At 49.3% G+C, this 26,317-nt stretch overlaps 1 protein-coding gene across 2 annotated transcripts; it reads left to right on the top strand.

Moving 5' to 3' along the window:
* The first annotated feature begins 1,583 nt into the window (after positions 1-1,583).
* HEBP1 (heme binding protein 1) lies at positions 1,584-25,281 on the top strand. 2 transcript variants are annotated; one of them, XM_058282818.2, is made up of 5 exons: positions 2,240-2,254; positions 3,435-3,496; positions 10,727-10,865; positions 12,390-12,570; positions 24,755-25,281. In XM_058282818.2, the coding sequence occupies exons 2-5, from the start codon at positions 3,452-3,454 to the stop codon at positions 24,924-24,926; spliced, it is 537 nt and encodes a 178-aa protein (XP_058138801.1). In that variant the 5' UTR covers positions 2,240-2,254; positions 3,435-3,451; the 3' UTR covers positions 24,927-25,281. The 2 variants fall into 2 exon arrangements, with proteins under 2 accessions (XP_058138800.1, XP_058138801.1); XM_058282817.2 differs by lacking the exons at positions 2,240-2,254; positions 3,435-3,496 and adding an exon at positions 1,584-1,896.
* The last annotated feature ends 1,036 nt before the right edge of the window (positions 25,282-26,317 follow it).

The following is a 26,317-nucleotide window of genomic DNA, read 5'->3' as shown; positions in this document are numbered from 1 at the left end:
TACTTTAGATTATTTTGTAATAAAGGAGACATAGCTGTGAACAGGCAAAATACTCTTACAAAGCAACACACAGTATTTTATCAGTTGTCAGCTCCTCCACATTTTAACATCTCTGGATGCAGTTTATAACAGAGTGCCACTGTTTAGTTGGGGGCATTTATTTGTTGGTGGCACATAAAAATAACAGTGCATCATAGAATCAGTGGCATCTTTAATTCTTGGAGTAATGGCAATTTATTTTACAGCAACAAACAAGTATTTATTCATCAAAAAGCAAATCATTTTCCCTGCAGTTAATAAAGTTATTATCTCTTTCCCCGAAATGTAGAGGTCTTATCTCCATTATTGATCCCCCTGCCTGGGTCACGTCCAACCTCCCCTTTCGCAAGGGCACAAGGTCCCTCCACTTTGGTTCAAAACAGCCTTCAGAAATGAGATGAGCAATTTCAAAGGACAGTGGAACCAGTAGGTTAAAAGTGCACAGAGCATTGCCACACAGGCAGAACATCTGGACAAACAAAACAGCAAAGGGAGTGCAGACTGAAAGACCCCACAGAAACGGAGGACTGCAATGCGCCTGAGTTTGAGGGGGATAATGTCCCGAGGAGTGCGTGTGCGCAGGGACAGGAACACAGGGAGTCTGGAGAGCGGTGCTACACGCAGGGGCTGTGTAGATCTGCAGAAGGACGGGGTGAAACATGGTGCAATAGAAGACTGATGGACAGTGACACTACAGATACGGGTTCAAATCCTGCCCGTACCACCCACTGGCTTGTGACCCTGGACTCAACCCTAAATTACCTTGACTCTCGCTTTCTTCCTTTGTAAAATGGCTACAAAAATAGCTATATTTAGTGGTTTGAGGAGTACCTGATAATGTTTGTAAAAATGCGTGGCACGAAGCAGTCACTCATTAAATCGTAAAAAAACAAACAAACAAAAAAAAACCTCTTTTGAAGAGGAGTGAATGATCAAAGCCATGCTTTGGAAAATTAATGTGAGAATTTGTGATTTAAATGGATGAAAGTAAAGCAAGTGGTTAGTAGAAAACTAGTTAATATGCGTTTACAATCAGGTTATTTCACAGATAATGAGGGGAGGGCAAATTGGGGTATCTGTCGGTGGAGATGCGAGCGGGGGAATGTAGAGTTGGGGAAGGCGAGGGAAGAGGGAATACTTGGGGAATTTGGGCAACTGGAGAGATGGAGATAAAAAGACTCCGAGCGGGCGGGCGTAGCTCAGTGGTTGAGCGCCTGCTTGCCAGGTCCAAGGTCCTGAGTTCAATCTCTGATCCCTCCTTTTTTTAAAAAAAAAAAAAAAAAAGGCTGCGAACCTGAACTATGCAGGACCTGCCGGGGACAGAACCCTCGGGTGGAGACCTGGAGAGGCGCACGAGGAATCTGGGAGGTCCAAAAGTTTGGAACCCGGATCCTCGAGAGGACGCAGCCGCAGACAGAACCGGAGGGGGCGGGGGCCACCAGTTCTCGTGGGAAGTCCCTCCCCCTCCCAAGGCGGTCTAAGTCCCACACGCGGAAACTCTGTCCCTGGTACCCGAGAAGAGAGCAGGCTCTGCGCAAGCAGGGGCGGCGGCTGCTTGCGCCGGGGGGCGGGCGGCTCCGGGCCCGCAGCCCTGCGCGCCCCGCACGCCCGCCCCGGGGGTCCCAGCCCGCGGCCGCGGCGCCCCCGCCCGCCCCGGCCCCGTGGCTCCACCCGCCCGTCCCGGGCCGCCTCCCGCGCGCCCTTCGCGGGGCGGAGTCCCGGCGCCCGCCCGCCCGCGGCCCTGCGTGTCCCCGCGCAGCCCGGGCGCCCGGCGACACCATGCTGGGCATGATCAGGAACTCGCTGTTCGGGAGCGTGGAGACGTGGCCGTGGCAGGTGCTGAGCAGAGGGGACAAGGTAGGCCCGCAGGCCTGCGAGCGGGCTGGCCGCGCCCCGGGGACGCGCGGGGAAGGACGGCGCCCGGGTGAGCGCTGCGGTTCCGGCCGAGGCCGCGGCCCCCGGGGGGAAGAAGCCGTCTGCGGGCCAGCGCTGGGACGGGGAAGGAGCAGCGGGGCAGGGGGCGGGGGCCAGAGGGCGCAGCCGGAGGAGGGGGCGTGGAGGTGAGGCTGATCTGGGGGGACCCCGGCTCGCAGCTGGAGCCCGCCTGGTGCGTGCCTCCGTTCATGCACAAAGTCCAGGCATTTGTTTGCTGGGAGACACTCGAGAAACTCGCAACCACTGAGCTGAACGGAAGGAAATCTGTGATGTCACAGAGGTAAGTGTGCAAAACCGGGGGCACGGGGAGGGCAGGAGTCAGCTCTACCGGGGGCTGCTGAAGAGACCTTCCCAGAGGGAGGGTCGGGGACCTTGAAGGAAGTGCACGGGTGTCTCCATTTCCTAGGGGTGTGGTAAAACACTGCAACCAACTGTGTGGCTTCCAAGAGCAGAAGTTTATCCTCTCACAGTTCTGGACGCTGGAAATCTGGAATGTGGTGTTGGCAGGGCCCAGGAAAGAATCCTTCCCCTTCTCTTCCTAGCTTCTGGGGTTTGCAGGCAGCTCTTGGGGTCCCTTGGCCTGTGGCTGCATCACAAGGCGCTCTTCTTCTCAATGTGCCTGTGTCCAAGGCTCCTCCTTTTCTTTATAAAGAAACCAGCCGGTGGGCTTGGGGCCAATGCTAATCCAGTATGACCTCATCTTAACTCGATGACGTTGGCAAAGACCCTTTTTCCAAATAAGGTCACGTTCGCAGGTACTGGAGGTTAGACTTAAAGTATCTTTGGGGAACACAAATGAACAGGAAAGAAGGGCATGTGCAAAGGCCGAGAACGGCAGAATTCCTTGTTGGCTGATAAAACTCCCAGAGTCCGGTGCCTGAACTACAGGATGAGTGAGGAGGGCAAAATTGCTGTATTTCCCCCCCAAATTTACATCCAGTGCTGACACCTGCAAATTGGACTGCCCCCCGAAAACAAGGATTCCACTACTAGATTCTGTCCTCCCTGGGGGCAGATGGGCTGCACAGTTTGTTGCCGTGTGCTCCCAGCACAGAGCCTCATTTGTGAAAGGACTGTTTGGGGGCAAAGCTAGGATAGAGGTCACCTGGACTCCTCCAGCAGGGGTAGCCAGAGACCTGTCATTTTGTCTGTCCACAGCTCAGTTTCCCCAGCTGTACGTAGAAGGAGCCGTTTGGCCTGAGTCAAAGGTCAAAAAACGCACATGCCTCCAGCAGCCAGGCAGGTACTGGAAATGAGTGGAGTTGGCTCTTTTAGACTGTAAGTCCTGGTGAGGACTGAGGCCAGCTGGAGAGAGCCCAGCTCCCCAGCCAGTTGCCACCATGCAGCACTGTGAACCAGTATTGCCAAATCGGATGTTTCCAGAAATCCAGATTCTTCATGTGAAATATCCCAATTTAATATGAATATTGTTATCAACTATGTGCTCTTCCCTCTTCTAGGCAACGGGGATAAAGCAATGAACAGAACCATCAAAAATCCTTGCCATCATGGCGCTTACATGGTAATGGATAATTCACTAGTAAATAAGTATACAGTGTACCATGTATCAGATGGTCACCAGTGCCCTGAAGGAAACCAAGCAGGGAAGGGGAGTAAGGAATTGGGGGTGTTGGTGGAGACGCTGTGGTTTTGCATAGGGCAACCATGTCAGCCGTAGCAGTTGGCCACCAACTAAAAATATTTGTGAATACTGCCAGCCACAGGGTCCATGCTTGTGGGCCAGGCCAACATGTGGCCTCCTGCCTGGATGAGCTCAAGGGTCCCTGTCGGCTCCGGCACTTTCATCGTCCACCTGTTACGGCCCCTGGAGTGCTTTCCTTTCTGCAGCAGACTCAGACTCACCTAGTCCTTTGGGGCCCAGGTTCTGGGCTGGTCCCGGGCTTGTCTGCCCTCAGGTCTCTCCCCCATCCACTCTTCTACCTCTCTGCCCCTCCAGGGGTGGGATCTGGATGCACCCTGTTGCTTGTGTTTCCCAGACTCCCACATCAACTGGCTTCCAGCTAGCTTTAGCCAGTGGGAGGCATTGGTGGGAGACAAGCAGGCAGGAGGAAGGGAATCTTGGGGCATTTCTCCCGCTCCTTCTGTTCCTTCTAGACAAACCACCCTGGTTCTAGTTTCCACCAGGTGACCCAGGTACCTGAGCTCAGGTAATGGGTCATCCTCCCACCATCCTTCCTAGCCTCTGGGTTGCCTCCCTGCCCCCTGTTTGGCATCTCAGCTCTTCTATGACCCGTGTAACCAATTCCTTGCATTAAGGTGCCTGTGTTTGAAATACTCTAGTAGTTTCTCTTCTGTTAGACCCTTTTTAATACACTGTCACCTGCTACTGTTCCAGTGCCTCTAGGAATAGGTGGAGTTCCCTGATAAACATCTCTCAACATTTGATGGGAATATGGGGTCTTATAAGATCTCCTTACCAGGCTGGAGCAAACCAATTAACCCAAATGAACCTCAGTTTCTGCCAGCTGTGAATGGGTATAAAAATCTCATCCCTGTCTACTCTCAGAGTTGCTGTAAATTTTATAAGTTTTAAAAACAGGAAAATGTTTTATAAACTGTAATATACCCTACAAATGTAGTGATATCATTATGCCCACACTCAGCTCCACTCTTGCTTGTGTGGCTGTGGGCAACTTACTTAACTTCCCTGAGCTAATCATAAAAGAAAATAATAATTTGTACTTTATAGCATTGTTTTGAGGTTTAATTGAAACAATTATAAATTGTTCAACAGACTACATAGCACTTGGCCAGTCGTGGTAATGGTTAGCTCCTTTCCCCTTAGTTTTACAGATGACTTTGTTTAAGTCACTTAACCTCTCAGCCACTCTGAACCCTCAAATTCTTCAACTGTAAAATGAGAATGACAGTGCCTGTGTGACAATTAATTACATATTCAAAGATAGTTGTACACCTTTTAAAAATATGTACAAATTCAGAGTGTTAACTATTTTTGAAGAGAGTCTCTCCCTGAAATTGTCTCTTACCCTGGAAAGAGGTTGGGTCAGAAACTAGTGCCCACTCTCCCTGGGCAAAGGAAAGGCCCCTGGTTGCCCCAGCGGGCGTTGGGCTCTCCAGATGTTCAGGACTGATTCCACCTGCTTGGTGGGGAGCCTGGGCTGCTGCAGACCTTATCAGGTGCCTTCTGCATTGCTCAGGGAGGGAGCAGCATACCCAGTGCCCTGGGATTGGCCAGGCTGGGTCTTGCTGATGCTCAGACCAGGACTGATATGAATAACTGACACCCTTAAGGGGTTTGTATCCAGCTGGTACACATTGGTTAGGTGTGAGTCCTGGCTCCACTGCCTTGCCCGCACACATCTTCACCTTTCGTGCTGCATCTGAAAGTGATGATAAGAGCAGTCCCTTCTTCCTAAGGATGTTGGAGGTAGTGAATGAATGGCGCCCTCTAGAAGTGTTTAAAGTACTGCCTGACATGTAGAAAGCACTTGGGTGGATTATGAGTAGTGGGATTTTCTTGTAATGGGAAAGCTGGCTTCCAGAACCAGCACGGAGACTGACATCAGGTGGCAAGAAAAAAACTGACCTTGAGGAGCACCCTGCAAATCCCTTAGCAAGAAGCTTTCTTGCAAGACCTCTCTCTGGGGCTTGAACTTGACCAGAGTTCCCACTGGAACTCTGAAAATTGCTGTTTGTTGCTGCAGACACAAATCCCCAGCTAGTAACTGATTGGAAGCAAGGGGAGCACAGGCCACCTGGCAATGGGGGCGAGGGGCACGATTATCGTGTTCCATGTAATAAGCAAATGCAGAGGACAGAACATTTTAAGAATCAAGACTGTGTTCCCTGAGGTGCCTTATTTGCTGTAGAAATAGAGGGAACTCTATTTAAAGCCAGCTCCCTGGAGAACTAGCATAGGTTTGTAATATCCATCTCTCAAACCTCAATTTTCCCAGGGTTCCGGTGGTTCAAATGAGAGGTTAGGGACAGAGATGCTGTGAAAAGAGGCGGTGCCTGCAGGAGAACCTGCTTAAGACATTCCGACCCAGCTTTTCTCCAGGATAGATGCACTTGGACAGGTTCTCATCTCTCTGCCCAGCTATGGCTGCTATTCCTTGTCATTAGAGTAACAATAGGTTCACTCCCCAGCCAACTTGCCCACTGTATCCATCTGCTCGACAGAAACCCTAGAAAGTACCTACTACGTGCAAGACAGTGCCAGATGCTGGGGATACATGGGGACAACGGACACAGTCCCTGATCCCCTGAGGCTTAGGGTTCAGTGTTAGGGGTAGGAGGGGGGCGTGAAACAACACTGTTTAATATAATTACAATAAATATTGCGCTGCGAAAGTACAAGGGCCTATAAAAATCATCGTGGGGAACCGGTTTTAAATTAAGATCCTCTCTCTGAGGCCGTGACTTTGAGATTAGAACCCATCAGTTGAGCAGGGGTTAAGGAGGCAGCAGGTCCAGAGGCTGTCAGGTGGGAGTGACGAGGGGCGCTGAAGGGAATGGCGGAAGGCCCAGGGTGGTCTCAACCTGAGCGTGGCTTTAGTCGCCCCTTATATATGATGACGTCTATCAGTCCCAGGCTCCAGATCTGTGTGTCCAGTGGCTCAGTGCACAGTTTGCTCCTCTGAAGCAGGAGATGGGTGAACTGATGGATATCTAAGGCCCCTCCAGCTTGAGGGCTCAGCCTGATTTGGAGATCGTAGGAAGGAAGGATTATGGCGGGGGGTTGTGGAGTTCAGCAAAGGCCTGAAGGGTGGTGGACTGAGCGCTGGGCCTTGGCTCTCTGGATCAAAGTGGATGCGGGCTTTCCTTGCTGTGGACTTCCTGCCCGAGGGCAAGGTCACCTGGACCCTGCCCTGGAGCTCTTTGCTGCTGTGGGGGCCCTAGCCTTTGGGACTCAGACAGACATGCAAACTCCTGGTTCCAAATCGCAGAAGTCAGTGGAACTCTTTTAGGGCGAACGAAACTGGCCTGTCATCAGACCATCTCCACTAGAGCATAGGTCCCAGAGTCCACTTCCCCACGCCCGCCTGCAAGTTCCTCTGGGATCTGCCCCTGCCCATTGCTGGCCATGCCTCGCCCAGCAGGCTTTGCTCTTGTTGCAGCGCACTGCTTGTTTCTTTACTCACGCCTCTTTTCTTTTTCTCCTGCTGGGCACACCACCTGGAATCCCTTCCCTAAACTATCAGGGCGTTTACTGCACCATATACTAATTATTTGTGTACTTCTCACCCCCCAGCCAGACTGTCCATATCCTATTAATCTCCAAAACCTCAGCACCTGGCAGACACTTTCAGTAAATGTTTATTTGATGAATCAGTGAACCAGTGGCCGAATCTCCAGTTCGATGATCCATAGGCACCTCAAAGTCAGCTTAACCTAACCATACACCTGAACACACCTGTCCTCCCCAAACCAGCCTGAGTATCCCTCTTCTGTGTTCCCATGCCGTTCGGGCACTCATCACCTCTTAAACAGATCATCAAATTATAACCTGTTTTCCTGGCTGCTTCCCCTATGCCAGAGACCACACCTTTCATCTCTGTATTACAGCCTCTGGCACAGGGCTCAGCATACAATAGGTGCTCAGTGTCGCTGCCTGAATGACTAAAGGGAAGAAAGAGCCAGCCAGCCAAGTGACCTCCAGTCTTACTGTTGGTTTTCCATTTGTCAAAGTAGCTGAATAAAACGATTTTTCACACCCGCTTTTGAGTGTGACGTGTGCGTACAAATGTCTGCCCAAAATAAGAAACTCGATAATAAAAGAGAGAGGCTAAACTGTCCACTTCATTCTCTAGAGCAGTGTAGCATCTTGTGAAGAGCATTAGACTGAAGTCATGGGACTAGTTCTCACTCCAGCGTCACCATTTAGTCGCTGTGTGATCCTGGGCAACTCGGTCGCTCTGCGTCTTGGTTCCCTCTTTGATTGAAATTAGTTGGAGGAGATGAACTTAAAAACCTCTTTCAGGTCTGAAATTCTGTGATTCCCAGAGTGACATTTCCGGAATTTAAAACATTGCAAGTGGCAAAACTCAAAGGGGCCTCAAATAAAGGGCAAGTTCAAGAATTTTCTGCTCTGACCCACAGAGCCAGAAAAGAGCAAACCACTTCAAATTTACGTGGCACATGTTGCTTTTGAAAGGCTCTTCGGAAGTGTAAGACTCATGGAGTAGAGCGCCTCACAGCAGTCCTCAGAATTAGCAAGAATTAGGAGGCACCATGCCCCAAGTGCACATAGCTGATTCGTGGCCTCTCGATTCTCGGCCTGTTGCAATTTCCCCCTACTCCATCATGTGGATGGCAGTTTCCGGAACTGGCACTCAGGGTGTGCTTTCAGATTTCCCTGGCCTCTTCCTCACAACAGCCTGTTTTTTTTTATATATGGCTATGTGTGAATATAAAAACGTTGAAAGATTTTTTCAAGCTTTTTAAACCCATGTCCCTTTTTATAAATAAAATTTACTACTCTCCTTTAATTTTGCATTATAAAAACAAAAGGTATTTTTGTCTTCCAAATATAAAGTTTGTAAAATTAAATATACTTTTCCAGATGGCATGGGCCCCTCACAGCACCAGTCTTGCCATCCTCCAGAGGTTTTGGGGGTCACGCCCCTATCCCTAGTTGAGAATCCTCAGACTAGGGTACCGAGGAAGGCCTGTTTTTCCAGCCAGGGATAGCTAGATTTTCTATCATGTGTTTCTTTTTCTAGTCATTAGTAGGAGAGACAGCTTCTTAACCAATATACAAATATCTATTGAGCATCTAACATCTATAGCTCTGTGTTTTAGGTTCCTGTCCACAAAGACTTTGTAGCAGATTTTTTCAAATTGCAGTGTGTTCTCCTACCAGACTGGGAGATCAATATAGCATCTCTTTTAGGGAAATAGAATAAAATTGACTAGGGCCAAGTAGAAATAGAGTTAGGTAGATAGAAAGGAAAGGCTTTAGAGTGCAGTCCATCCTTAAGGGTAAAGTATTATTTTGTAAAACTTTGTTTCAATCATGAGGGGTCCTGATATAAAAACTTGGTGTGGGGGAAGCGGACTTGGCCCAGTGGTTAAGGTGTCCGCCTACCACATGGGAGGTCCACGGTTCACACCCCGGGCCTCCTTGACCCGTGTGGAGCGGGCCCATGCGCAGTGCTGATGCTCACAAGAAGTGCCATGCCACGCAGGGGTGTACGGGAGCCCCACGCGCAAGGACTGCGCCCCGGAAGGAGAGCCGCCCAGCGCGGAAGAAAGTGCAGCCTGCCCAAGAATGGTGCCGCACACATGGAGAGCTGACACAACAAGATGATGCAGCAAAAAGAAACACAGATTCCCATGCCACTGACAACAACAGAAGCAGACAAAGAAGAAGACGCAGCAAATAGACACAGAGAACAGACAATCGGGGCAGCGGTGGAAGGGGAGAGAAATAAATAAATAAATCTTTTAAAAAACAAAACAAAACTTGGTGTGGATTGTGAGTTTTTAAAACTTTGAAAGCCACTGCCCAGGAATGTCTAGGAATACAAAGTTGTATGGTATGAGACATCAGGTGGCAAGGAGGAGGAGTGAGAGAGGGCAAAGGAAAGCATGAGTCTGAACTGAATTATCAGTGGGACAGAGGCTCCATGCAGAGAGCTGTGATGAAGGCGGAGGATCTCTGCCAGAGAGGGAGGATTTGTGTAGGAAGAAGAGTAGAGCTGAGCGTTGGGGGAAAGGGGGCATAGTTTGGTGAGGTAACAGGTGGGGAGAGGGCATCATAGCCGGGGCTCAGCGTGAACACAATTGCTTCTTGAACTCAGCCCGGCTGCTAGAATGAGGCTAATCTTGGGCTCCTTCAAGTGTTGTGGGATTTTGCCATTGTTGTTGTATTTCTTTATTTTCTCCCTTTCAATTTTTTCTTCTCTTTTTCTGCAATTCCTATGGGATATTTTTTTTAAAGATCTATTTTTTATTTCTCTCCCTTCCCCCCAGTCACCTGCTCTCTGTGTCCATTTGTTGTGTGTTCTTCTGTGTCCACTTGCATACTTGTCAGCACCAGGAATCTGTGTCTCTTTGTTGCGTCATCTTGTTGTGTCAGCTCTCTGTGTGTGTGGCACCATTCTTGGGCAGGCTGCACTTTCTTTCGCACTGGGCAGTTCTCCTTACAGGGCACACTCCTTGCACGTGGGGCTCCCCTACACGGGGGACACCCCTGCGTGGCACAGCACTCCTTGTGCACATCAGCACTGCACGTGGGCCAGCTCACCACATAGGTCGGGAGGCCCGGAGTTTGAACCCTGGACCTCCCATGTGGTGGGCAGATGCTCTATCTGTTGGGCCAAATCGCTCCCCCCTGTTGAATATTGGAGGTTGGCTCTCCTGGCCTGATCCTCTGATTTTCTTTTCTCTTTTTCACCTTTGTCTTTTTTATTTTCTGGGAGATTTCCTCCCAACCTATGTATGGAATTTTTCAGCTCTGCTCTCGTATTTTTAATTTCCAAGAGCGCTTGTGATTTCTGAATGTTCCCTTTTTATAGCATTCTGGTGTTTTGTGAATACAATATCTTATTTCTCTTAATTATTTGGTGCATCCTTCTGCTTCCAACATTTATAGAAACCCAGGAGTCTGTTTCTCACAACCCTTCATGCTAAGACCTGTCTCCTCTGCCCCGGGCTCATTACTGGAAGCTCTTTGGCTTTGGTGCCTCCTGTACCTGAGCTCTTCCTGCTTCTGAAGACTGGCCTGTGTTGTCTCTCTCAAGTACTGTATATTCTGTGTCTCTAGAAAGACGTCTCCTATGAGGAAAGGACCTGTGAAGGCGGGAAGTTTGCCACAGTAGAAGTGACAGAGAAGACTGTGGACGAGGCCCTGCGGGAGGCGATGCCCAAAGTCATGAAGTATGTGGGAGGGACCAATGACAGAGGTGAGTATCCCCGAGGAACACGGCTGTGGGCTCAGAGACAAGCTGGGCCTTCCTTCCTCGGTAGAGAGCCCAGGGGTGGGGGCGCAGATGTGTCTCTACCCACTTCAGCGCCGCGGGAGCCCTCTGTGCCGCGTGTAAGGAGTGCAGAGCATGACACACTGGCCCAGCCCACCCCCCACCTGCGGTGTACCTGCTCAGTCTTACAGAAGGCAGGCGCCTCTCCCAGGCATGGGGCCACGTGCTCGGAACCCTGCGGTGCTTACCACGCACTGCATCGTGGGGTGGCGCCTACCAGAGGGGACCGCAGGCCAGGCCAGCATCGGACTTGAGACCTCCGCCCGCAGGGCTCAAATTCTACCGCCTGTGGAGCCCCCGTGAGCGATGAGGAAGGCGGGTTCCAGGCTCTGGTGCGGCCAGTGGTCAGCAAGAGGGCCCTGGGAACTCTCAAGCTGTCCCTCTCTTAGAGATGTGGCAGGCCAATGCCACATCTCCATTTTAAAAAAGGAGAGTCCCAAAGCTTCGGGTCTGTGTGCCTGTTGGCATGACAACCATAGTTAAATAGGAGCTTGACTCTTCAGAAGCGCTCTAATTTGGATGGCAATTTTGGAATCACTACAAACCAAAGCTGGGTCAAAAAGCAAGGTGAAAAAATAGGTACCATGTTTAATTTTCAGACTATTTCTCAAGCTGATAACTTAGAAAGTTATAAACTGGCATTAACCTTAAAAATACTTTCTAGGACCACAGTAATCAGGCTTTAGCAAAGAAGTTGACCAGCAAGAGCCAAGAAGAAATCTTTTCCTTCTTTACTCTTTGCCATAGCATCTTTTTAAGAAAATACATATATATATATATATATATGATAAAACTCATTAAGGAAAATCTCAGAAATAACAAAATAGCACCTCTGATTCCTCCATTCTAATATGGTCATTGTTGTCTCTTGAATGTCTTTCTTTAGGGTTTTTTTTAATAGGCTTTTTTTTTTATTGTAATCATAGTGTATGTACAGTTGCATATCCTGCGTCTGTTATTACGGCATAATTATTTTCCACTGTTGCTAGTTTTCTTAAGCATAATTATTAATAACTATATTACATCATGTGACTTGATCTTCAACATCTTCCTTAAACATATTTTGAACATTTATGTGGTTCCCAGTTTTTCATAATTATGAATTCTGCTGCAGTGACTATCCTTCTGTCTGTACCCTTTTTCATATTTTGAATTATTCCTTTCATATTGATTTTTAGATATGAGATCATTGGATACTACATATTTATGGTCTTGGTATATATTGCCAAAAATTTTTCCAAGGGTTGTGCTATTAGACTCTTACCTCCAATATATAAAACTGAGAAGTGTTTGTTTGTATCTCACTGTATCTTCTGAACCTGAAATGTTTCTTATGAATTTCAAGAACAACAAAAAATATCATCTTGAAAGAAGAATGAGGCTCTTAGATATTCCACAGGAAAGTTCTGCCGTGAACACCTACCTCATTCTGTGTTTTCACGTTTTCAGGAATTGGCATGGGGATGACAGTCCCTGTTTCCTTTGCCGTGTTCCCCAGTGATGGTGGCTCACTACAGAAGAAATTGAAGGTCTGGTTCCGGATTCCAGACCAGTTTCAGAGCAACCCTCCAGTTCCCAGTGATGAAAGCATTAAGATCGAGGAGAGGGAAGGCATCACCGTCTATTCCACGTAAGGGGACGACTCTCTGCATTGAAGGGTAGAGCTGGGTTCCCTCACCTCCTCCTGAATCATCTCCACTGAACATTGACCTTGAATTCATGTCGTTGATTTAATTTAAATCAGAAATACCATGTCCTGACAATTTCCCACTTTAATTTCTTCAGACCTCAGCCCACAAACATTCGTATTTTATCTGATTAAATGCCTTTGATAGTTGCCATATTGACACGGGTAGAGAGAGTACCCCTTGGCTTAAGCTGGACACCCCCATTAGCCAGAGCAGGGTTCCGGGAGGCTCAGAGAATGTCCAAGTCCAGCTCTGGCTGGGTCACGCACATGTGGAAATCTGAAGGCTGGGGGGATGCCTGTTTACCCCCCACACCCCCCTTGGATGCCAGAAGAGGGTTCGTGGCCTGTGGCCCCTGGAGCAGAGCATGCTTCTGCCCTATCATCATGCTGTCCTGTGTCCAGAACTTCATTTAAGGTCATGTTCCCTTGACTGTCAAGAAGAGCCGTGCAGACCATCGCATGTTTTTGTCCTTGGGGGCCCCTACCTCCCTTCAGAAGCCAAGTCTCTTCTAGATAATTGATGACTCCCCATTTGTTAAAATCCTAGTATGTGACAGGCACCAGACCCTGTACCGGGGGAGAGCAGGAGCTTCACCAGTAGTGACCGTAGGTGAGGATTTAGTGCTGTTCTAGAACTACCCTGTGAAGACGTCACATACAAATAATCTTGCACTGGACAAAGTTTTGGTCCACTCCTCAGATCCTCCAAACTTATTTGGCTGCCCTGCCCCAACAGGGCAGGTGGGACAGCTTTCCCTGGATCCAACCCGGATGCCCAGAATGGGATCTTGGCTGCTCTGGGCAGTCTTACATTGGCAGACCATGGCCAGACCAATGTCAAGGCCAGGTGACCGTACAAGGCCAGGTGACCTCAGGGCCCACAGACGACCTTGGGTATAAAGCAGCTGGGCAGCCAGCACCAGAGCCCCCTACCTGTGTGTCTCCATTCCTCCTTCACACTTTCTAATCCTCCCTGCTGAGGCTGCAGAGAAAGCAAGCTATAATTAAAGAAAGTCTTTTTCCCAGGGCAGAGACCAGGCGCAGGATTTAAGAAGGCACTGACTCTCGGGGGCTGATCCTGCATCTGCATGATTCTGAGAATGAGGACTGCCTTAACTTTTGCACCTTAGGAGCCTGGCATTTCTCTGCCTAATCTTTCCATTCTCTTTGCTGTGCCCTGGGAGGAGCCTGGAGTCCTGTAATGCACTATAGTGTGTTGTAGTTCAAATCCCAGCCCTGCTGCATACTAGCAGGGTGATTCTGGGAAAGTTACCCTGCCTCTCTACAACTTAGTTTATCTGTTAAGTGCTGATAATAAGGCTTACCTTACAGGGTTATTGTTTGAGTTTCTTTCACTATTTATTAAGATACTGTTTATAGATTGCTTAATGATTATGACCTGTAGTGGGTTTCAGTAATTATTCTTTCCCTTTGTGCATTAATTCATAAGGAGTTAGGTCAATGATTAAATCAGTTCACATAAGGCTTCAACCAGATGCGGTTAGTTTCAAACTTATTTTTCCAGATGCAGGGTAATGAGTTGGTACAATTATTTTCTTTTGTCTTTAAATTTGTATTATGGAAATTTTCGAACTTATAAAAAGATGAGATAAGATAATGCATCCGGATATAACCATCACTCACCTTCAACAATGATCAAACTCAAGGCCAATTTTGTGTCCTCTCTACCCTCACACCCAGCCCCCTCCCAGATTATTTTTAGGCCAACTGCAAACATCATATTATCTTTCTTTTTTTCACTCCCGCCACCCTTGTTGTTTGCGTTCACTGTATGCTCTCTGTGCCCATTCACTGCGTGTTCTTTCCCTGTTTGTCTTTTTTTGTCATCTTTCTCTTTAGGAGGCACCAGGAACCAATCCCAGTATCTGCAGTGTAGGAAAGAGGCACTCAATTGCTTGAGTCACTTCATCTCCCTGGTCTGCTGCGTCTCTGTCTCTCCTCTGTGTGTCCCTTTGTTGTGTCATCATGCTGCGCCCCTTCAGCTCAGCGGGCCATCAGCTCTCCATGGCGCAGGCTAGCTCGCCTTCACCAGGAGGCCCCAGAAATCAAACCCAGGGTTCCTATATCGTAGACATGGCCCAATCGCTTGAGCCACACCCATTTCCCTATATTACCTAATTCATAATTTCATTGTGATTATTGAACATTTTTTTTAAAATACAATCACAATACTTCAGACTCCTAAAGTTTGAACAATAATTCATTAGTATTATAAAGTTTCTAGTGTTCCACTTTCCCCCATTATCTCATAATTTGTTTTTACAGTTTGAGTCTGGAGTCAAATAAGGTCCATCCATTGCCATTGGTGTCTCACTACCACACCTTTTCATTTTTCTTTGCCATTTATGAATCATTTGTCCTATTGTTTCTCACGTCTGGATTTTGTAGATTGTATCCTAGTGGTATTTTAACATGTTCCTCTGCCCCCTGTATTGCAGGTAAATTAGGAGCTCGTAACTAAAGGTGTGATCAGATTCAGGTTTGAGTTTTCAACAAGAGCACTTAACATAGGTGGTTTGGATACTGACCTTCAGGGACTATTTTTTGCCTTATTCCAGTAGGAGGTGTAAATGGCAGTGTTCTGTATTTTTCCTGCTTCATTTATTAACTGGAACAATTTATAAAGAGAAACTTTTCTTCATCCACTCTTTGGTTTCCCTGAGATTAGAGTCATATAGAAAAGGTAAGATAACTGCTTGAGACTGTTTACCAGTGTTTAGAATAATTTCTTTTCCTGACATCCTCCAGAGATGGTCTTTGTTTCTCTTTTCTGAGTTTATTATAAACATATAAATTTAAATATATTTGATGTGTTGTAGTCCTTTGTAAAACAAGTTGATGCCCAAATTGTTCCTTCTTTGGCCAGTGGGAGCCTCTTCATGTTGGCTTTTTAGTCCTTTCAACATGCCTCTGTCTTTGGTAACGTCTTGTTTTCTGGTCTTGATAAGATATTTCAAGCACATCTTGACATTTCTTTCTCTAGAGCTAGAATTAACCATTTCACTAAGGAATCCTGGTTCCTTATGCTAGGAAAGGGTATCTGTTAAAAGGGTGCTATTACAGTCAGGTCTGTGCAGTTGCCTTTGAATTCCCTGAAATCTAAGCAGATGACGTGCTTACTATGGTATCTAGCCCGGCACAATGACGTTTTTTTGAACCTAATACATGTCCAAACTTAGCCTATGGCCATTCTTCAACTAGCCACTAGGTGCCACTGCACAGTCAAATGTGCATTTGAAGTCTCCTGCAGCACTTTGTGTTATTTCTGATTCCGTCCCAGGCACGGTTAGTGAGATGGTAGAACGCAAAAGTACGATTTACTTGGCCCAGTGGATAGGGAATCCACCTACCACATGGGAGGTCCGCGGTTCAAACCCCGGGCTTTGGCCCATGTGGAGCTGGCCCATGTGCAGTGCTGATGCGCACAAGGAGTGCCCTTCCATGCAGGGGTGTCCCCCACATAGGGGAGCCCCACGCGTAAGGAGGAGTGCGCCCCGTAAGGAGAGCCGCCCAGCGCGAAAGAAAGTGCATCCTGCCCAGGAATGGTGCCGCACACACGGAGAGCTGACACAATAAGATGACACAACAAAAAGAGACACGGATTCCCAGTGCCCCTGAAAGGGATAGAAGTAGTCACCAAAGAACACACAGCAAATGGAAGAACACATAGTAAATGGACACAGAGAGCAGACAACTGGGGGGAAGGGGAGGGGAAGAGAAATAAATCTTTAAAAAAAATAAAATATACAGTGAGTGCATTAGATAACAGAATTAATTCTAAAATAAAAGCAACCTTAATTCAGTCATCTTTTTATGACCTTGTGACGGGATAGCCACAAAAAAATAATATATTTATTTAGCAATATTAATTACTATTGCCTTTTAGATGAATACAGTGCTGTGGGAAAGAAAACAAAAATTCCTTCCCAAAGCTAAACACTATCAGACTATTTTTAATATTCACAAGAAACAAAAGAATTATCTTCACACCATCCTCCTCCCTCTTTTTTCTACAAAGGCCCCAAGGTTTGAGCTTGGCCTCCTCCTGTCAACACTGTGTTCTCAACAGAGACCAACAGCAGAAGAGGTTTGGTGGTTAAAAGAAACGTGGATAGTTTTAATGAATTGTCTGAGTATGAAGGAAAAAATCAAGGGCTTCCTCGTGAGGCTGGCCTGTGCTCCAATCCCAGCTCTGCCACTTAATGGCCTTAGGACGTTTTGCATATTGCAGAGCATCTCTATGCCTCAGTTTCCTTGTCCGTAAGATGGGGTAAGAGTGCCTACTTCCTAGGATTGTTGAAGATGAAATATGATAATTTCTGTAGACTGCCCACACATTGCAAGGCATGAGTTAAACAGTCAATATGAGCTTTTCACCTTTTTGACTTCACCTCCCTCCAAGAATTGTATCAAGTTTTAGCAGAATTAACAACAAAAAATCAAGTTACTACAGGTGTACTTGGGTTCAAATTTCAACCCCCGTAGTTATGAGCTGTATAACTTCGGGCGAGTTGTTTAATCTTTCTGAGCCTGTTTACTCACCGATAAAATGGGACTTAATGAATGTGTACATATTCCCAGCGAGTCCAAGGAGGTCGTGTGTCTGCAAGGACTTTGTCAACTGTAAGGCACCTGGGATTGCAGGTGTCATCTCTCTCTCTAGACGACCAGGCACTGACAGAGGCCACCAGCAGCTTCGGAAGTTTGACTGGAAGAAGAGAAATTTAAAAGACAGAGTCCAACTGCTAAGCCCCCAGGGTGTCCCTATACTGCAGAATAGGAAACCTACGGACCAGCGGTGGCCCACGTGCCGGGATAATGCCAGCACTCGTCTGTAACGACGGGAGGTTTGGGCTGAGGGCTGACCTGGTACTGCTTCACCTCGAGGCTCAGCTTGCTCAGCACCCACTGGATTTGCTCCCTCCCTTCAGTTTGGGTCCCCATTCACAGGTGGTCTCAGAGGGGCCTTGCCTGACGATTCTGCCAAAAGTAGCACCAGTCCTTTCCCAGCCCCTTCCCTGCTTCATTTTTCCTCGCATCCCGTGTCATCACCTGCGTTATGTATCTGTTCATTCGTGCATTTACTGTCCTCTTCCTAACTAGGATGTAAGCCTCCTGGGGGCAGGGCCTCTGGCTGGAGTCTAGTAATGCGCAGTAAGAAGTTGGTAAAAGGCTGAAGGAGTGAAAGCCTTGCGCTTCTCTTTTTCTCCTCTCCCCTGCAGACCTCGGTTCCTTCTCGTGGCTTCACCATCTCCCTTCTGGCAGGAACTCTCCAACCAGCCTCACTCCACTTCCTTTGAATGTTCCTTCTTCCCGTGAGACTCAAAGTGGGGGCTTAAGTCAAGGCCGTTTACTCGTTCACGCATACATTTTTTTAAAAAGCATTTGCTGTTCACTGACTGTCCCAGGAACTGCTCTGGGAGCTGACAATGCTGAAAAGCAGCAAAGCTCCTGCCCTTTGAAGTGAGGGAAACAGACAAAAAAACAAACGTCTCAAGCTGTTTGAGGACTGTGTCACTCCAGAGACGAGAACTGGTTTCTGTGGATTGAAATGATAAGGGGGCAGATTTTGACTCAAAAATTAAAATATCCTGTCACTAGGTGCCTGACAGTAGAATGGGCAGGTGACGCGATGGCAAAGTCCTTCCCTGGGGAGGCATTCAGGCACCCTCGGATAGACGTGGGACGCTCGTGCAGTCCAGTGTTTGTGTTCCGTGGGACGTTTATTGAATATCTCTAGAGCGGGAGCCACCTCCTCTCAAAGCACGACGGGGGATGAGGTTCTGCATCTAAACCCTAGCTGATCCCATGCGCCACAACAGCGCCCGCTCTGTCGGTCGGCTGGCACTGGCTTCGGTGGCCGTTTCCGTGGGGCTGACCCAGGTCAGCACATCTCACCTGCCTCTTCTCCCAGCACCTGCCCCTCCTTTGCAGCTCCCCAGGGCCCATCACCGCAGAAGCCTCAGGTATCTCCCAGATCACGTGTCCAACGTGAAACTCGGATTTCCTCCCCGGATCTGAACCCCTTCTGTGTTCTGTCCCTGCAGGTCCCTCCATCCCCCTACCACCCCATTGGAATGTTAGCCTGACCCTTCCTCCCCCCACATCCCGTTGGCCAAGCCCTGGTGCCCTCCAACCTGCCACTCTGCCACAGCACTTCATTCTCTTACCTGAGCCACTGCCATGGACCCCCGATCGCTTTCTAGTCCTGCAGCCTCTGCCTTTCTTTTTTTTAATTTTTAAAAATTTATTTCTCTCCCCTTCCCACCCTCCAGCCGGTCCCCCATTGTCTGCTCTCTGTGTCCATTTGCAGTGTGTTCTTCTGTGTCCACTTGTATTCTTGTTAGTGGCACTGGGAAGCTGCGTCTCTTTTTTTGTTGTTGCACCATCTTGCTGCGTCAGCTGTCGGTGTGTGCAGCGCCACTCCTGGACAGGCTGTGCTGTTTTCACATGGGGCACCTCTCCTTATGGGGCGCACTCCTTGCGCGTGGGGCTCCCCTACACGGGGACACCCCTGCGTGGCACGGCACTCCTTGTGCACATCAGCACTGCGCATGGGCCAACTCTTCGTACAGGTCAGGAAGCCCTGGGTTTGAACCCTGGACCTCCCTCCCACGTGGTAGGTGGATGCTCTATCAGTTGAGCCAAATCGCTTCCCTGTGCCTTTTCTAAATTGTCCTTTTCTCACCCCTGCTCTGAAGCCCAGGGCCGATGGCATCCCGTCCCCCCACTGGGAACCTGAGCTCTGGGGAGGCTGCTTGGCTCTGGCTGTGGTCCCTGGGCCTGCCTCCAGCCTGGGCACACATTAGGACTCGCACCCAAGCCCAAGCTCTAATAGTAAGGAAATCTCCCTTCCCACGAGGAAAGGAGTGAACTGCAGGCTCCCGAATGTTTCACGAGGCTGTAAAACCCCATCAGGGTGCCTGACTGTGGCACGTGCTGCCCTCCACGGCCTGGCCCCGCTCGTACCTGCCCCGTCGTGGAGCGCCCCCACCCACCCCAGCCCTGAGGACCCGACTTGCCTTCCAGCCTTCACTCCCGCTTGTCCGGCCCCGCAGCCCTCCTTGCCGGGCTCTGCCTGTTGGACACTCCTGTGGACGGGGGTCTGTGTCATGCCCTTCCCAGCATCCCCCCAGCATCAAGAAGAGATGCTTAATAAACTGCTTAATATATCCTACACGACGCCTTCCTTCCTCTTCTAAGTCAGAATCCATCTCTCTACCCTCTGCTCCCAGAGCCTTCTGTGTAGACCTTGTACCTCCACTCTGGTGTTTCACTCTGCCCTAAGTAATCTTTATGTGTATTTCTGTCCTGACCACTACATTTATATCTCCCAAGGGCAGAAAGATGTCTTTCATCATCTTTTTAGCTCTTGTGGTAACTAAGTAGGTGCTTTATGTTAATGAGGTTCAACTCATTAAGCATTGTTCCACCTGGTTGGATTTAGTTGCTTAAACCCCTTTATTTATTTTATCTATTTACTTAGTTAAGCCCCTTTCGCTGTTTAAGTGACATTGTCAGCTCCTAGTCTTACTTTTTAAAATGTTTTATATATTCTTTCAGTTAGGGAAGTTGTTAGTTTATTGAAAAATCATGCCAAAAATACAGTTATCATATACCCCCCCTTCCCATTTTTAGCTCTTTGCCTTAGTGTGATACGTTTGTTATGACTGATGAAAGAGTACTACTATAATTGTACTATTAACTCCAGTGCATAGCTTGCAGCCGGAGTCACTGTTACATTGTTCAGTCCTGTGGGTTGTTCTTTTAATTTTTTTCTAGTAACATATATACCGTGTCTTACACTCTTGCCTGGCACAGTGCTGTGTGCACGCGGGCTCTGCACAAGTTCCTGTTGACTTGTTGATGTTATAGCTGTTGACAGAGTCTTTTGCCTTCTCTCCCTTCAGTGGGACCTGCCTGAAAGGTTGTGGTTTTTTGTCTCCTTGGACCAGACGCCTCTCCCCGTCAGCCCTGCTCGCTGATGCCCGCATCACCTTGGGCCTTTCTGGCCCTTCCAGCCCCTTGAGTCAGCTTGCTTTGTGTTTCTGGAATCCAGGCCACGTGGTCCATTCCTCTGTTCCCATGGTAACCAAATTCTTCTTCCCCAGTGCCGGGCTCTGACACCGGGGGAGATAAAACACAGAGCCCCGGAGGGGAGCCTCTTTGAAGATGTTGGTTCATAGCCTTGTTAACAGGCTTACAAAAATAACATACATACTTAGTGTTTATTTCCCCTAAAAGCTCAAAGCGCTTTATGAGCACGATGGGACTCACACTCAGACACACTCCTGAATTTCGTCATTCTCGGTGCACAGATTGGAAACTGAGGCCGGGAGGGCCGCGACCGTGTGTCTGTGACCACGAGCCGAGCGGAGCTGGGCTGCCTCCTTATTCCAGGGCTGTGTGCCTGCTGGGCTCTGCGACCAGGCACGGGGTGGGGTTAGGCTGGCAGGCGGGAGACCGCGCGTCTGTTTGCACAGTGGTGCCTGACTTGCTCTCCTGGTAGGGTGCTTCCATGAGGACGCAAAAGGGAAATCTATCAGCACCACAAGCCTCTGCCAGCCTGGGAATAAACAGTGGATCTAAGCGTCTCCCGTTGGATACGGGGACCTCACGCGGCCTCTGCAGCACTGCCTTCTGCTCCTCTGACAGCTGCTTGTCAGTGTCCTTGGCCTGGCCCAGCGCTCCCACTACGTGTGTTAATATCCCCTGCTCATCTGCCTCACTCACGCCTTCCCGTGGTAATAGGCAGGACCTGCTCGCTGGGGACTCCCAGGTTTCTGTTGCTAGACCCTTCTCTGTCCCCAGTCGCTGTAACTCCCGTTCTTTCTTGAGTCGGAGGCGTGCCCGGTGCAGGTGAAAGTCCTCTGCGCTCCCAGAGGCACCTGAATACAACACGCCCCAAGTCGACGAACGCCCCCCTCCCCTCTTTCTGAGGGGCGCTGCAGTCGGTACTTCCTGTCCAGCTCCTGCCCAGAGGCTTAGCCCTGGAGAACCCTCGTCCTCCCCCTCACTCGCCTCCATTCCACTTCCCAGATCTGACCTGGTCCAGGTCATCGCCTCCCACTGGTTTGTCCCCAGCCTCAAGTGACTCCCCATCCCTGCCTCCCGCTTCCCAGGGCCCCTCTGCCACCAGCAGGCTCTTTCTAAAACAGTCCCTTCCTGTGGATACTTCAAAACCCGCTCTAGGTCCCCCTTTGCATCCAGGGTCAGGTTCAGACTCCTTGGTGCCCTTCCCAATCTGGCTCCAGTCAATCTCTTTTCCTGTTTTAGTCCCCACCCCTAGCCCCTTAGTGAGTGCTCAGGGGTTTACTATGTGAGTGAATGAGTGAGTGAAGTGGGGGCAGATAAACTTAGTTAAATACTTCACTCACTGGTAGGTCTAAGTGCTCATCATTAGGTCCATCATCCTGAAGACAGCAACTTTTATTGTTTATCCCAGGATCACTCATTTATCCAAGGGGCCTATTAGAGTCAGGCACTGTGTTAGGAGCTCAGGATGCATCAGTGGACAAAAAGTGACAAAGAATTCTTTATTCCTATAATAAAAAAAAATATAGGTTCCACCCTTCCCTTGTGGAGCCTATATTCGAGCAGGTGATATGGCCATAAGCAATTAACATAATAAGTAAATTATATAGTAGGTTACAAGGTGATAAGTGTTGTTACAAAAAAAAAGGAAAGAAAAGCCCAAGGAAGAAGATTGGGACTGGGGGTTGTAGAGCGGGGTGTTGGTCAGGTTGCAATAATCCAATAGGTTTTTTGAGATTAAACCTAATTGAGGAAGTGAGAATTGTTCATCGAGCATGTTCCTTTTTTTTAAATAGATTTATTTTTATTTATTTCTCTCCTTCCCCCCTCCCACCCTCTTTTATCTGCTCTGTGTCCGTTCTCTGTGTGTTCTTCTGTGTCGGCTTGCATTCTCAGCAGCACCAGGAGTCTGTGTCTTTTGTTGTTGCGTCATCTTGCTGCATCAGCTCTCCATGTGTGCGGCGCCACTCCTAGGCAGGCTGCACTTTTTTCATGCAGAGCAGATCTCCTTGTGGGGCTCACTCCTTGCACATGGGGCTCCCCTACACAGGGGACCCCCTGAGTAGCATGGCACTCCTTGCGCATGGCAGCACTGCGTGTGGACCAGCCCACCACAGGGGCCAGGAGGCCCTGGGTTTGAACCCTGGACCTCCCATGTGGTAGGCAGATGCTCTGTCAGTTGAGCCACATCTGCTTCCCAAGTATCCTTATTTATTATTCAGTTCTCTTCCTGGGTTCAGGATATTCCTTTAGATTATCACCATGTTTCTCACCTTTGTCGTCAAGGCATTGAAAGTCTGATCTGAATGAATTGCAAAAGGACAATAATAGTTACTGCCTGTGAGTTCACTGTGCAGCACAAGCTGGGATGAGCAGTGGGCACCGCCTTTTTGGGGTTTTTTTAGAGTGTTTTATTGAGATGTATTCACATACCATACACTCTGTCCAAGTTGGGCACGGCCTTTTCTCCTTTAATCTTTCTCATGCCTCCTGCTGTTGATGCAATCAGCGCTGCTTAAGAGACAAAGGACCTGAAGTTGAAAGGAATTAGAGAATTTGCCCAAGAGCATGAGCTAAAAGTGGCAAGGCTGGGTTTTGCGTACACCCACTACACCAGCTGATGGGCGAAGGCATTTGAAAACCATTCTTTTGGACTTTCCTAAACTAGTAAAGGAAGAAGTCAACACCATCCATTTTCAGAGAAGCATTAGTGTCAAAGCATTGGAAGGACTGGAGAGAGCACTTCCACCTCCAGTGTCCGATTCGTTCACACAGGCAGCTCTCAGCTAAGAAGTTTCTGGTAAATAATTGCAGTGTGTTGAAGTCTCCTAGTGTCAGAGAAATCCTTCCTTCATGTTCCTGTTGTCTACCAATCTGGGTTCCTCTCATTTGAGCCACAGTGAAGGCTCAGCTTTCTTCTTCTGCCGTACAGGTTTCCTTCGGTATATCTGAAGACATGAGCCTCTACTCCAAAGTGGTCTCAGCTTTGCCCGTGGTCAGTAGCTGTTGTCTAGACATTAGGATAACCAAGTCCCTTAAGTTTGAAATCCTGGGTGTTTTCACAACCATAAGCCTGTAATCAATGTGCTGAATGCTTGCAGCACATGACTAACCACGTATAAAAGAGGCAAGCATGATTCAGAGATCCCAACCAAAAATAATGCATTTGGCCTCCACTCGGTCTAGTGCAAATTCAGGCTTTTGAGTCATAAAGCTCCTTAGAAACAGGGATGTATTTGACTCCGGCGACGATCCTAGTGCCAGATTCGGAGTGGTGTGTTCACGCAGGCCTTGGGATGCGTTTTGGAGTGTGGGCAGATGACGTGCGGAAGAGAATAATAGTCTTGAACAGAAAGGCTTTCTTCTCATTCCTCGTTTTCTGCGAGAAACCTGATTTAGGCCCAGTCTCTCTACTTACTGAAAACAGGAAGGCTCTCGGGATTCCCGCAGAAGGCAGTAGTAGCAGTGATTTCTCCACGGGGAGCACGCCTGCAGCCCGTAGGGGCCTTGCCCGAGGCGCTGGGGCCCCTGCCCCGGGAGCTGCTCCTTCCAAAGCTCCACGCGCCCTGCTGCGGTGCGCTCAGCTCCAGGAGACCCCACAGCTGTCAAACTCGGGGGCAGCTCCCGCTAACCCCCCCGTGCGGCCCCCCTTCCCCAGCGGGTGACGGACAGGCGGGAAGGGGCGCGGCTGGGGCGCTAGAGGGCGCTGGAGAAAAGGGCCAGCCGGGCCCGCAGGGCATCCTCTCTAGGAAGTTTCAGGAAGGGAAGGGAAGCGCCCCTTCAGTGCGTGGCCTCTGCGTTTCAGAACCCGCGCTAGAGCTGTTCACATCCATCCCAGCGCCTCTCATAATGCCCTGAGAGGAAAAAGACAACAGCCCATTTTTGCCGGGGAGGAAACTGAGGCTCAGAGAGGTCAGGGGTCACGCGGGCCAGAGCGTCCTCCTGGGAGGCGGCAAGTGCCCGGGCCTGCCATCCTTCCTGGGCAAGAGGGGCGCGGCTGCTCTTGGGAAGATAAACCTCCCTGGAGGTGGGGTCGGCTCCTGACCAGCCCCTTCCGGTGTCTCCTCAGGCAGTTCGGTGGTTATGCCAAGGAAGCGGACTACGTGGCTCAGGCCGCGCGGCTGCGCTCGGCCTTGGAGGGCGCGGGGGCCTGCCGGGGCGACATGTACTTCTGCGCCGGCTACGACCCCCCCATGAAGCCCTACGGGCGCCGCAACGAGGTCTGGCTGGTGAAGGCCTGAGGGGGGAGCCGAGCGCCCGGGCCACGGCCCGCGCTTGCCCCGCTTCCCTCGGCGGGCGCCGTGGCTGCGGGTGCTGCGAAGTCCGCGTGGTACCCCGCACCGCAGCGCCTTCCCTCCGGCCGGCGTCGCGCGGCAGGCGAGGCAGCGGCCTTCCGATTGATTCAGGACCAGCCAACTCAGCAGCATTTTTCCAGCTCTCTGAGTCACTGAAAGCTGGAGTTTTTTTCCCTTAAGTATTGAATTTGGTTTTTGTTTTTAAGGGGAAATGTGATTTGTGTATCATTTTCATCTGTGATTCTTATAAGAGCTTTGTCTAAAAAGAAGCTGATAATAAAAATCTTTGACTTAAAAAGAAGAGACAATTTTTTTTTTTTTTTTCAGGTATACCGGGGGCCGAGTTTTGAACCCGGCCGGTGCTTGACCGCTAAAGCACGTTGGCTTCCCTGAGTTGTTGTTTTTTGGTTTGTTTGTTTTGCTTGTTCTTTGTTTCTGCTTTTTTTTTTTTTGGAGGTGTCAGGAACCGAACCCAGGACCTCGCATGTGGGAAGCTGGTGCTCAACCACTGGGCCACATCCACTCTCCTGAATGGGTTTTTTCTTCTGTTTTACTTGTTGCTTATTTTTATTTTTTCTAGAAGGCATCAGGAACTGCACCCAGGACTTCTCGTGTGTTCCCACACTCAACCACTGAGCCACATCAGCTCCCCTAGACAAATCTTAAGTGTGATTATTTCCAAGGTTCTATAGTCTTATACATAATATAGTTAGGAGCAGAGTTGGTTTTATGGTAGCAGGAATCCTATACCGAGGACTCCGGAGTCCTTCAGAAGTATGAACCCGTAGGTCCCAGGGTGGGCCGACACACGTCACACGCTCAAGCGTCCCTGAATCGTAGACGTTTTGCCGTGCCTGTTGTGTGGTGATTCCACGGCTGTAAATTCAGGATGCTGAATGTTTGCAGCTTCAGTCCATGAAGGGTTCCAGGAGCCCCCAAGAGCAAACTGAGGAGAAAATTCTCACACAGACCACCATGGACATGAGAGATTTGCCAGAGGGATTTATTCACTGTTTAGGAAAGGTGGGGCCCAGTTTCATTAATGGAAGAAACCCAAGCAACCATCTGCAGTTTGGCCCACGGAGCAGGGAAGGGGACCCGGGGCTGTGAGCAGGAGGTGGGAAGCAGCTGAGCCGGAGCAGTGGGGATGGGCAGGGATAGGAGAGTCTGGGGGGTCCCCCAGATCTCAGAGTAGCCCACCTGGGACGGCTGGAAAGGGTGTCCATGGGAAACCCCCCTCGGCACTCCCCGGTACCCCCTCAGGTCACTACACAAGCAGTGGGGCTTTGTGTGGATGCTCACGAAGGAAGAAACAGAAAACTGGGCTCTAATGCTCA

This window comes from Dasypus novemcinctus, chromosome 20 (assembly GCF_030445035.2).
Source record: "Dasypus novemcinctus isolate mDasNov1 chromosome 20, mDasNov1.1.hap2, whole genome shotgun sequence".
In the NCBI taxonomy this organism is placed as follows: domain Eukaryota; kingdom Metazoa; phylum Chordata; class Mammalia; order Cingulata; family Dasypodidae; genus Dasypus; species Dasypus novemcinctus.
Note: the sequence above shows the minus strand (reverse complement) of the source record. Positions and strands in the feature narration are given on the sequence as shown.

Bases quoted from the DNA above. Each gene is read 5' to 3' on its own strand.
- HEBP1 (XM_058282817.2), top strand. From the start codon at position 1,819: ATGCTGGGCATGATCAGGAACTCGCTGTTCGGGAGCGTGGAGACGTGG. The intron at 10,866-12,389 runs GTGAGTATCCCC...TCACGTTTTCAG, and splicing joins GGGAGGGACCAATGACAGAG to GAATTGGCATGGGGATGACA. The intron at 12,571-24,754 runs GTAAGGGGACGA...GTGTCTCCTCAG, and splicing joins GGCATCACCGTCTATTCCAC to GCAGTTCGGTGGTTATGCCA.